This window comes from Cyprinodon variegatus, unplaced genomic scaffold (assembly GCF_000732505.1).
Source record: "Cyprinodon variegatus isolate N-32 unplaced genomic scaffold, C_variegatus-1.0 Scaffold1282, whole genome shotgun sequence".
In the NCBI taxonomy this organism is placed as follows: Eukaryota; Metazoa; Chordata; class Actinopteri; order Cyprinodontiformes; family Cyprinodontidae; genus Cyprinodon; species Cyprinodon variegatus.
Window position 1 is genome coordinate 4,774 of NW_015151735.1, and position 12,765 is coordinate 17,538.

Below are 12,765 nucleotides of genomic sequence, written 5' to 3' on the forward strand. Positions count from 1 at the left end.
TTATGATAAAACAAGGCCAGCCTGCTGATCGTTTCAATAATTATTTAATTAAGAACTGCCAAATGGATTCTTGTAATACTAGACAGGCTTTGTTTTTTTCATTTACCATTAAGTGCTAAAACTCAAGTGCAATTTTCTTTTTGGCATTGTGGTGCATGAATATGTAAAGAATTTGCAATCTGTAGAGATAAATCTTCAGAGATAAATGGTAGAAAGTACAAAAAACAAAATGATGTATGATTTTAAAAATACTGACTACCTATAATCTGAAAGCTAAGATGTAAAAATGTTACACTGTACCCGACTTTTCTGTTTTTTTGTATGGAGTGAAATGTCGTTCATAATGTGAGCTGCCTGTGAGTGTTGTTTTAGGGGTGTTATAAGCACTAAGGGGTTTCTGTCACACTCCATTACAATTCTTATTTTATTGATGTATTCTGATCTTCTATTTTGATTTGTGAAAATAAATAAAAAAATTAAAAATAAAAGGCTCAGGTACAGCGAACAATGAACATCAGCATGAAAACAACATCCCCAGGAGGGAGGATGGATGGAGCTATAAACTGGACAACCTCAAAACAAAACAAAAAAAGAAATATGAGCAGAGTTAAAAAACTTCCAGCAGAGAAACAACCAGAGAAAATTTCTGACTCCAGGGGATTGGATAAGAAATGAACAATAATTTCTGATTTGTAGAGGTAGAGGCTTAGAAAACAATGCAACTAAGAACTACTTTCTGCTTTTCTCTTAGAAATCTGATAAAACATTTTAGAGATTTCAGTCTCAACAAGGCAAAGTGTGGAAAACCTTGATGGCTATAAATACTTGTGAGGGCCGCCTGGTTAAAGTAAGAGGCGTGTTTACCTGTTCAATGAGGCGAGCACAGTTTGGATTTGATGTGAAACAAATTCTAAGTGTCCTCCTCTCAGCGCAGACCCAGAAACATCTATGGCTAGAAGGAGCGCAGCAGGTTCTCCCTTGGATGAGAGAAAACATTTTTTCACAAAGGTCCATTTGTGTAACAACAAACAAAAATCTGGAACATCAGCGAATCCATTACAACCGAAGTAAATCTTCTGAGAATGAGGTTTACCTTCCCGGAGTTCAGTATTTCATAGGAGCCCAGGCTGAGCTCCGGCTTTCTGTCTCTGTCAACCCGAACCCCCTCCACCCCCTCGGTGGGCTGGTACTGCTGCCATGGCACTGAGACACAGAACAGCAGAGGAACAAAACAGCTGGAGAAAATGTGAGCAATGAAAAAAAATGATCCATTTAATGACACTTCAATGGTGCAACTTTTCTTTCTTTCTTTCTTTTAAAGTACTGAACAAAGTGTTTTTAAATGATACCCTCACTGAGTTTCCCGCAGAAAGGGCAGTAAAACCTCTGACCACAGTCCTGCCAGCTCATCGCCGGGCACATGGAGGCTCCGCAACTACAACCCACAACACAATCTGCTTCTCTGCAGAGGGGGAGGGAATTCTGGTGGCAAAAACAATAAATAAATTATAACAGAACACATACCTGCTTAACTTGAAAATACTATTAAGGCAGAAAAACAGATTTATTTTCCGTCATTCAGCCTCTGATGAAGAAACTAAATTAACTATGAAGGTAGATTTGTGTCTCTATTATTCTATTAAAAAAAGGTTGCTTCAATCAAAAAATATATTTTCAATTTAAAACACCTTTATTTCAATGAAAAAAAACTTTTCGATCAAAGAAAAAAAGTATTTGAATGCAAAAATATAGTTGAGACTCAAAAAAGTCAATTTGAACACTGCTGTTCTTTGATTGAACATGTTTTCTTTGATACAAGTCAAGTTAAATTTTTTTGTTTTAAGCAACTTTTTAATGAAAGTAAGTAACACTGTTTTTTGATGGGACCTTGAACCGACCTCGGAGGCAGTTTGCTTGATAAAAGGAGTAACCAGCGCTCCTATTGGCAGCCGGCTGAGCAGCGCCATCTGACCGTCACACGGGACGCAGTACGTCAGAGAGCGGATGGCCAAGGGGCTCACGTTGCCTGCAACATAAGGATAGGATCATTAAAAAAAAGAAACAATGCTAAAGAAAAAGGTAAACATAAAAGCTTAAAATACCTAAATCGTTATTCATTTCTATGGCATTGAATATAACAAGATGAAAGAAAAGTTCAAATATCAGGCCTGATATGTGTCATAAAAAGCTGCAGAAGTCTCTGTAATCACATAAATGCATTGAATCCATGGCTGCAGCTATTTTTATCAGTTAATCCGTTTATTAGTTTTTTGATTCACCTAAAAGGAGATACTTTCAGTTGTAAATCGCAAAATTGTCGAAATGGCAAAAATGTTTAAAAAAATATACCTAGATATACAGTGGTGTCTGAAAGTTAACATACCCTCTCATTAAAGAAAAAGACAAAAATCCCCCTACTAATTCAAATAATACACAACTGAAAAAGTTATAATAAATAAAAATGTACTAAATAAGTAAAAATTTGATTTTGAATTTCTCTTAAAATTTATTCTAAAAAGACAAATGAAAGCATCTTGCTCCCAAACAGTGAACTAACATACCTTTCAACAGAATAGAATAGAATTCAACTTTATTGTCATAACAATGTTACAAGTACAAAACAGGGAAATGTAGTTTGCATCTATCCTGAAGTGCTACACAGGATCTAAATATTTATTTACATGTGCACAGAAACTTTGCATGTATTGACTATAAATTGTATAAATATACAGAGTAATTGTAAGAGGCTATAAAATAAATAAATATGGAAGCTATGTACAGATTATGCAAGAAAGTTAGGATATGGAGGCTTAGGTGCAGAAAACTAACTCAACATTTCCTGATCATTACAGAAAACACCTGATTTCAGTGATTGCCTCAAAGTGTTGCTTAAAATTTTAGTTCAGGAGCTCCATCTGGCTTGTTTACTTCTTTTATTCATTAATAAACACACACACACATAAATATATTAACGAAATTTCTTTTTGTTTATACTTGTGTATATAAACTAACAAAATAAATCTGACTAAGTCTAAGTCTCTGAGTCTAATATATATTAAAAATCTATATCATAATTTCCTTTTTTTTTATTATTTTTACTTTTTTAATTTATTTTACTGGAAGCTGATTTTCTCTCTGTTTTAGGTGAGGTACAGGATTTTTTTTTATTGAAATTGAAAACGTTTAAATGTTTTGCAGAGTTTCGCTGTAATTATTGCTGTAGGCAGGTTAGTTGGTAAGAACCAAATAAGCTTTTTATTATTTCAATCATCAATTTGTCATTTAGGCTTTAATTAAATTCATGATGAATATCGCCTCTGCTACACAAGAAGCCAGAAAGGTTTTTTTTTTTACCTCTGTCCTCTATGACACATGTTGTAGTTGCCAGAGGAGGCAGCCGGGAGAAATGCTCCGAGATAAAAACTTTCCCCTCCCACTCCGTTCTGTCCTCTGCCATCACCTTCACCTTCACACAGAGAGAGAGCTGTCAGCACACAATGTTAGGCAACTACACAAGCTTCTGCTCATCTTCAGGTACTTTGCTATCTAAACATGTGGAAAATAAACTGCAGCCATTTGATACAACTATGATATGGAAGTAATGCCATGGAAAATACTCCTTTTCTTCTCGGAGTGACTAAAAGCTGGAATTAGAGAGAAAATCTGAGAATTAAAAGTGCATAAATGAACTTACTGCGCTTGGTAAGAGTTCAGGATTCAAACCATAACGGGACTCAGAGTTGGGAGACTGCAGAGAGGAAGGTTGATATACAAACATACATTATTTTGTTTCCAGCTTTAGAATAACTAAACATAAATGATTAAAATCACAAAGGCTAACTTCCATCAGTCATTCAAATAGAATTTGTGCCTTTCCAGCCTAAAATCCTTCAAATATCTTAACTAATTTTAGCTAACTTTCAAATGATTTAACTAATGTCCTATTGTGACTGAACAACTATAAAACACATTTTTTTTTTGTTCTTAAACCAACCTGAGGTGTCAAATTATGGTCCAGGGAAGCAGGATGTGGCAGACAGTCATTTATGCCCCCTAAAAAATAGAAATGGCAACCTCAAAGTAGAAAACAGAACACCCCTAATATATGAAGGCTTAAAAAAGGACAGGACACAATTTTCTAATCACATTATCTTGATTCGTATGGTGTTATTTATGAGCACAGTGAGATGAGCCCACCTTTAGAGACGGCTGCAACATTCCACAGCGGCTGCTGCTGGAGGGGACCGCTGGTGGAGGCCTGTGTTTCATTAGATCCAACGTTTTCATTAGAACCGACGCTTGGACGCAGCATTGTGACTGATGCAGGCAGTTGATTTAACTGAGGTTCAAAAAACGAAGGGCCAACAGGAGGAAGACTCTGAGTGGGTGATTGAGGCTGATTTAATAGACTTCGATATCCGTGTTGAGAATAGATTGAGGGATCTACAGCTCTGTAAGGATTAGGAGGGGAATGATTGGGAATATGCTGGGGGTAGAGAGGCGGCGACCCTTCGTTCATTAATGGAAGACAGTATGGCGGTATATTCCTTTCTTGGACTATAGGGGGAGCTGTGGATGAAGCACAAGCATCAGGAACACTCTGCTGCAAACTGTGATCATCACTGCGAACATAATGAGCGCTGTGATGAGTGTCATTCCAGGCTGAAAAGGCAGCAAAGCCACACTTGGAGTTATTTCCAGATGACTGCTGGGAAGGTGAAGAGCCAAGGCTGAGTTGTTGGAGGTGAGGCAGAGGATTGAAAAGAGGTCCTGCAGGCGTATCTGAAGACCAGCCATTGTGGACATCCATCATGCTCCTTAGAAATTAGAAATCAGTTTTTTTCCTCATTAGAGGCAGGACCTGAGGAGACAACAGAGAAAGGAAAAAACATCAAAGCTGGTTTGATATTAAAGGATATTCTGCTTGTCTTTTTGTAAAGTTTCTTTCATTTATCAGTGGCTAACTGTAAGAATGAAGGGTCACTAGAATTTGGGGGTTAGTTTCTATATTTCTCTGACAAAGAGCCATAAAGGAGGAAAAAATACCACGTCAGTCAGAATTTTCAGGATGATAAGTGGAGCTGGAAGGGTAAACCGGAGTTCTCCATCGTTGCATATGTCATGTCTATCTCTACCTCTTAATCAGAGGTTTGGCAGTCAGTGGGAGCCGTCTCTCCAACACCACAAAGTTTCCGGGAAGGCTTAGAAATGAGATTCCGAAAAATACGTCTAAATCAGATCATCACAAACCATTATTGTCTAACTAATCATTCCCATACTTGGCAGAGTAATGTCTAAAAGTTTTGCCAAATAGTCAAAATATGTCAAGATAAGGCACCTGTTATTTTCCAGAATTTTATTTATATTTTTTTTACTTATCTGCTTCAAAATAAACTACACCTGCTTTATTTAGGTGAAACAAACTAAATTAAATTATTGTCGATCCAAAAAAGATAAAATGGGTCTATCAGAATTATTAAAAAACAATAATCCAACTGGTGTGAGTCTTGGTTTGGTGGTTGCTTTAGTAATAGTAGTTTTCTGGCAGTGTTTTGTAACATTTAAAAGTTCGGAAGAGTGAGTATCGAGGTAAGTGTAAGGAAGAAAGTAATGCTGCAGCATCTGAGGACATTTTTGGCTTATTTCATCATCCTGACTGCTAAAGTTAGGATGATGAAATATTCATTTCCAAGAGCACCGTGCACAAGATATGAATGACATGAATAAGCAGGTTTTACTCATCCCAACACAACCCTGATACTAACCTGATAAATGATTAATTTAAAGAAAAACAGGGAACCAAATGATTTTATCCAAAATTACAGCCTGATCTCTTCAGTAAATTAGTCAAGTACATATACGAACATATTTCTAAACCTAATAAAGAAAACCTTCAAAACAGTAGAAGAATTTGTAGCTGAAAACCTAACATACATATAGTCTTATTCATATTTCATATATAAATATATATTTATTTTATATATGTAGGTATGCATGTGTGTATATATATATATATATATATATATATATATATATATATATATATATATATATATATATATATATATATATTTTATATATATATATATATATATATATTTTATATATATATATTTAGACAGATTTATTTTGTCATTTTGTATACACGAATGTAAACAAAAATAAATATAATTTAAAACAGCTCTAGACAAGTGCAGCCTTGAAAAACATTAATACATTAAAAAACAAATATATAAATATATAGCCACACACATATATATACACACATATATATATATATATATATACACACACATATATATATCTATACACACATATATATTTTGTTTATATATATATTTACGCACACATATATATATATATATATACATTTTTATACATACACACACATATATATACACACACAAATATATATGTTTGTGTGTGTCTATATGTGTGTGAATATATATATATATATATATATATATATATATATATATATATATATATATATATATATTGCGACTACTTCAGCTACTCCCTAAACCATATTAAAATCAAACTAAAGGGCTTTTTTTTCTTTTTTATTTCTGCCTCTTGGTTGTGTGCTAGCTAGCTAACGGTGACTCTCCTGACATAAATATATGCTTCTGTCGTAAAGAGGCTGCTGATACAGAGGCTGTAAACATACAGTTACTTCAGATTCACATACAGGTCAAATGAAAACCTTACATGAGCCAGAAATTCATGACAGCAGGCCGGGTGAACAGAGATACATCGGTACCCTTTGACACAGACGGAAACCAGAGCGCGAGCGCCTCTGTGGAAGTTAACGTTACGAACGTCTTCATTTTAATCTAAGCCCCGATAAAACGAAAACACCAGAATTTATATTAAATCAGAAAATAAATCCTTAGGGAATAAAGCAGAGAAGCATCTCTTTGGATGCAACACTACCCAGCCTCATCCAGTACCCGCACCATTAGCATCATGGAAAGCAAGAACTCACGCGGGACATTTCCGGTTGTCCTTTCAAAATAAAATGACTTTACCATTAAAAAAAAAAAAAATCAAATATAGAAAACAAAAACACAGTTTCTAAGCTAATGAGAAAATATAGATCTAATGACATATATATCTGGTTCTTTAAGTCTCTTTTAAAAAATTATGTAAATTATCTTAGAATAGGATTTTATCAACACCCTATATTTAATACCAAGGATCAGTTTAAAAAAAATCTTTCTTAGCCACAATTAAGGCCCACAGTAGGTTAGTGTTTTCTGTAATGAACAGTAGTGGGTCCAAAGAGCTGCAGGTTCCAGACCCCTGATTGAAAGATCAAATGCCTTTCACCTATTTTCTGAATTAATTGTTTAAACCCGCAATTTTGCTTCTTGAGGTGAACTTTATGTGTTCCAGATAATATTGAATATCTGCCACATTTTTGATAAACAAATGCTGGAAAAAAAATTGTATCTTGCCATTTGTTATGAACTGAACTATTTAATTTTTATATGAGCTTTAATAGAACAGAATAGGATTAAGCATACACATGTCAAAACCAAAGACTACTCCGTAGGATGCAAAGATTTCGTTAGAGTAATCTTTGAATTCCAGGAAATCTGGAAGAATAATAATTACTTGACTTAATTTCAAAAGAAATAATCAGTCAAACCTGGGCTTTTCAGGTTTGGATCCCGCCCCCCAAAACATGCTGTAATAAAAACCACCCAACCCTCTTCCATTAACATGCTATACCAGTAAACTAAATCCTGTTCGTAAGAAAAATCTGTTGGCTAAAGCACAAAGGAGTCAGATTGAAACTGTTTTTATATCTGCATTAAGTAGAAAAAAAAAAAAAAAAAACTTCATATACAATAGTGAACATTTAATTACACAACTGCTGTATAAAAACATACCCGCTAAAAATATTTATAGTGAAAACAGCAATCAAACTCATCTGGCTCATGCCGTTGATAACATAAAGTGACTTCGGGTAGCTTTCTGGAATAATAGTGACTTTTAGTTCAGAAACTCTTTTACAATCTGGATTTTTTACGTAAAACAAAAATCAAATACAGTTAAGTTAGTCAAACAGCACCACTCAACAGTGCGGTATATAAAAACAACTTTAAACTTATGTTTTAGAAACTGAAATTATTCTGTACTTTACTAAACATCTGCAAATAATAATTTGAACGTTGCAGGAGAGTAGCTAACGAGAACTGGATGTGGAAACCCCAGGTTGGAGCAATTATTAAGTCTTTTATTTCAGCCTTTCTAATTGGAGGGGTCTAACAAGCTGGGGTGAATTACATACAGAAGCTACACAAACATCAACATTAGTATGCATTGAGCCAACAAGAATGGAACATAGAAACAAATGTTCACAAAACAAAAGGTTTTGGACGATTACAGCTGGTGGTAATGTCCAGAACTCTGCTGTGGTTCGTCTTTCCTGGATCGGTTGCTTTTCGGAGCAGTCCTTAAAATGCCGCTCTGCCTTTGTAGGGAAGTGATTCTGTTCCTGACGTAGTCCTTCACACCTTTCCAGGAGCGGTTCTCCAGAGCATGCGGCTCAGCCTCTAGGCAACGAACACAGTCGTCTTTGTGAGGCAGTTTTTGCTTTGTGATAAAACTCAGCAAGTGTTTTTCCACGGCCGAGACCTCTGCTTCGTTCCACGTACGTTTGGATTTCGGATGCGTACCTGCAGGGGCTAAATAAAAGGAAACACATAATTCTACAGTCATTAAATAGAATACAGAAAACCTTACATTATCTTGCTGAGTACATTAAAGGTATAGAGGAGAATAAAAAAAAAAAAATGCACATGCACAACTCTGTACCCGCTACCAAGAGGGAACGCTTATTAAACGCGTGCAAGAGCGTGCATGAGTCCATTTCTCCTCGTGCACTCTCTGTTTAAAAGTTGCTTTTTGCATCACTCATACAAGTTTACTTTCCAAATGAAGAATTTGCAATTTTTCCACTATGTCAGACTCACCACCGGGAGGTGAAAATAGGGACGAGCACGTAGGACGGCTTTACGTAAACATATCACCAGAATGATTGACAATTAGGAGGACCACTTACTTTGATGATCTACCCAGAAAAAACAAAACAAACCCTCCACTATACCTTTAAGTGCAACATTTAACCCTTTATAGGGCACTCAGTGAAATACTTTGAAAATCTAAATTTCAAAATGTTATTGGAATCCAGGACAAGACCTTACTTCCTTTGTAACATTAAAAAATATGGATATTTTGAATGCAAAAATGAATGTCAACATGATAACAAGAAACACCAACTTGTCCAAATATATTAAGAAAAATAACAAGTGCTTCTATAAGAAATTAATGAAAGAAAAAAATTTTGGTACAACATAACCTTAGAGGCATTAATGCTGATACTGGCACTTACATTTTTCAGTTTATAAACCTAAATATAATTGTTTACTAGGCTTTTTAACTTTTTAATTTAACTTTTTAACTTTACTCTTTAATTTTTCAATTAGCTTTTTACCTTTTTTCTTGACTTGTTAACTTTTTTCCCCCAACTTAATTTTCAGTAGGTAATAAACCATTCAAGGGCTCGTCTAATTGGTCAAATGACAAAATAAGATGTACACTGAGGGGTGGAGAGGTCTCCATTTATAAGGAGGATGCAAGTGATAAAAAACGGTAACTTGCCCTAGGTGCAATAACTGGCCATTCATCTTTAGCCATGTTTGCTAACACAGACTCCATTATTTGCATAAATGAAGAAATTTTATTCAATCTAGGCATTCAGAAGTGGATAAGACAACTGGCTGGAGTTCAAAGCGAGCATCAGGATGACAAAGAAAGAGAGTTGGAGTACATTTAACATGACTAGGCTGCTCGTAGGGTCTCAGAAACAGTTGATCTGTTACAGACAATTATCAGCTGGATTTAGAGGAAAGAGTCCAAAAAAACAGAATATCTAGTGATCAGAAACTAGGTGGATAAAAACACCTTGAAGTCAGACTAGAAGTAACATAGTGTTACATCATGCTCAATCTGGGAAAATAAAAGAGCTACAGCAGCACTTTGGTCTACTGAAAACAGCAAACTACAACAGCTTTGGGCACACACTTTTAATCAATCACGCTTAATCAATCCAGAGTGGGATTTTTTTAAATAGCTGTAGTCAATTATTTTGATTAGAAATACGTCACATGCTGATTTCTTTCTTCATTTCAAATATTGTGCAGCAATATGGCACTAGTTTAATTGGAAGCATCAGAAGTATAGTTATAATTTTCATGTAGATGTGAATACATTATGCATTTTCACATCCAAATATGAATGGACCACAAAAAAAACATAAAAAAAAACACTATTAATATTTATAGCTAATTGCACACATACCTTTTTCTTTTGAACTACTAGACTTGGGAGGAGCATTCATGATGTAGCTTGAGGTTACTCCATTATTTAGAGGTTGATAAAGATTTGATGGACCAAAGCTGCAACTGGGGAATAAGTTGTAGTGCTGCAAAACTGCTTCCTGTCCGTTTGGAGATTGGAATGTTCCTGGTAAAACAAATTAAATAAATAAAGCTGATTAGGTTTCCAAGAATTAACAGTTGGTTTTAGAGTCCTTTATTTGTTTCTCTGCAAGTTTTATATTTCCCATTTAGTTACCAGAGCTCTGTGATGCCCCCTGCCTCAGCTGGCTCTTGGTCTTTGACTGATCTTTGGAGAAGCCGCTCTGTCTCTGCAGAGCAGTGATCCTATTCCTGACGTAATCCTTGACTCCTCTCCAGGTTCGGTTCCTCAGCGCATGCGGCTCGGCCTCCACGCATCGGACACAGTCGTCTTTTTGGGGCAGCTTGTGTTCTACAATAAAACGCGTCAGATGCTTCTCTACGGCATGGACCTCTGCCCTGTCCCATTTCGGCTTGGCTTTGTGACGCAAGTCTGACCCTGGTGAGGAAAAGAAAATAACTTAATGGTTTGTTTTTATCCATTTTCATATCTCAGGTTTTTTGAAAAAAAAAAAAACATTTTTTTTTTTGTTAAAACCAAAAAAACTCAGACCTAAGGATGAATAATAAGACTTCTAATGGCCAGCAGAAATGACTACCTTTTTCTTTATGAAACACTGAAGGACCAAATCCTGAACTGGGACCAGATCCTGAACTGGGACCTGTACTGGGATTCTCTCTGGTTTTCTTCTCTCCATCTGAAAGCTTTGGTGGTGCTATAAAATATATAGAATAAAAATCCTGTTTTTTCCCCAAGTCTACCACTTAAAAAAAATAAATAAATAAAAAAAATATATATTTGTTTCAATGGAGGATTTAGCCATAAAGTTATACATTTGTTTGCGTTACCAGAACTCTGCTTTGGTATATGCTTGCTGGTGTCAGTTCTTGAATTTGCTGTTTTTTTAGACAGACCAGCTCGTCTTTGCAGAGCTGTGATCCGGTTTCTGACATAGTCCTTCACGCCCCTCCAGGAACGTTTCCTCAGTGCTTCTGGCTCAGCCTCTAGGCACCGAAAACAGTCTTCTTTTTGTGGTATTTTATGCTTCTCAATAAAAGTCATCAAGTGTTTTTCTACGGCTTCAGCCTCTGCTTTGTTCCATGCAAGTTTGGCTTTGCTGTGGAATCCTCCAAAAGAAAGAAAATATATCAAGTTGGTCATCCTTCCTCTTAGGAGATTTTTTTCTGTCAAATGGATGCTGTTTTACTCTCAGCGTGGGGGTGTGCATCAGGCTGATGAACCGATTTAAGGTGGTGGCTCACTGAAGGACACTTTTTAAGTGTTTTATTTCCAAACACCTCTACAAGTTTAACTCCTCCCGACCAATAATTGGAGCAGTCACACTTCACAGCTATCGTTCTGTAAGTCAGCTGCCAGATCTGCTAATGCAAATGCTAACCAAAGCTATCATTTAACGTACCAGTTCAGAAGAAATGTGGTAACCTCTGAGCCTTCTAATGCTATGTTCATGGTACGTTTAGACCGCAGGCAGAGTTGGAAAATTGAACTTTTGCTGTTCGACGCGCCACATCAACCAATCAGAGAAGCTGATCTGTTAGCTGATTGTTACAGGCAAAAAAAGGATAGGGTAGCTTCATCCAACGTGCATCAGACCAACTTTTTGACCGCACTGCTAGAGCAGCACAGATGCTTCAGCCGTGCGTTTTTGCTGCTCCTGCTCAAACCCATGGTGCTTTAAATCAGTTTAAGGCTAAGGGTTTATTAACCCAAATCAGTAAGGGTGTATGTATTTAACACATTTTGAAAATGAAGGCTGCACACATTCAATATTCATGGTTTTACTGAGAGCATATTTGGTCTATGCTATGTTCTGCTAACCTCATAGTTAACACAAAAGTTACAGCAGTACTAAAGAACTTTCAGCTTTGGTCAATTTTGGCTCCCCCTATTGGACAGAAGCTGTATTGATATGCCGGAAGGAAGATAACATTTGCCATGAAGACCAGCGTGGTCAAGTCCTGATTTCTTTTTTGAACTGCTGTTTGAAGGATAAATAGCGATGAGGTAATGAATCTAACTGTGGAGAAACAATGTCATTGATTATGTTGAAAATAAGGAAATATGAGAACATTTTATGAAGGTTAAAAGGTCACGTAGTGTTGGGTTATAGGCTGTTAATATCTCACAGTTTGACTCAGAGTAGATCGGTTTTTGATTCCTAGAAGCGGCTGGCTAGCTCAAGTGTTAAGTCACCCGTCATGCAAACAGGAAGCCTTGGTTCGTATCCCAGCTGAGGGGGAACTATTATAAAGG

The 12,765-nt window shown here is 36.1% G+C and overlaps 2 protein-coding genes across 2 annotated transcripts in view; both read right to left on the reverse strand.

Annotated features, from left to right (window-relative positions):
* The window catches only part of LOC107102612 (protein transport protein Sec24D-like), a gene marked incomplete at its 3' end in the record, with an annotated part of 9,101 nt that extends 4,291 nt beyond the window's left edge, over positions 1 to 4,810 (reverse strand). The window contains exons 1-8 of the mRNA XM_015401989.1: positions 4,198 to 4,810; positions 3,995 to 4,053; positions 3,695 to 3,748; positions 3,355 to 3,466; positions 1,899 to 2,026; positions 1,350 to 1,482; positions 1,094 to 1,203; positions 865 to 977 (exon numbers count right to left, since the gene is read on the reverse strand). Of these exons, the coding sequence (XP_015257475.1) occupies positions 865 to 977; positions 1,094 to 1,203; positions 1,350 to 1,482; positions 1,899 to 2,026; positions 3,355 to 3,466; positions 3,695 to 3,748; positions 3,995 to 4,053; positions 4,198 to 4,810 (1,322 nt within the window). The remainder of the gene's footprint in view (positions 1 to 864; positions 978 to 1,093; positions 1,204 to 1,349; positions 1,483 to 1,898; positions 2,027 to 3,354; positions 3,467 to 3,694; positions 3,749 to 3,994; positions 4,054 to 4,197) is intronic.
* A 3,045-nt stretch (positions 4,811 to 7,855) lies between these two features.
* LOC107102618 overlaps positions 7,856 to 12,765 on the reverse strand; it is a 12,528-nt gene continuing 7,618 nt past the window's right edge. The window contains exons 4-8 of the mRNA XM_015401996.1: positions 11,340 to 11,618; positions 11,090 to 11,206; positions 10,648 to 10,929; positions 10,372 to 10,536; positions 7,856 to 8,696 (exon numbers count right to left, since the gene is read on the reverse strand). Coding sequence (XP_015257482.1) covers positions 8,392 to 8,696; positions 10,372 to 10,536; positions 10,648 to 10,929; positions 11,090 to 11,206; positions 11,340 to 11,618 — 1,148 coding nt within the window. The 3' untranslated portion in view covers positions 7,856 to 8,391. The remainder of the gene's footprint in view (positions 8,697 to 10,371; positions 10,537 to 10,647; positions 10,930 to 11,089; positions 11,207 to 11,339; positions 11,619 to 12,765) is intronic.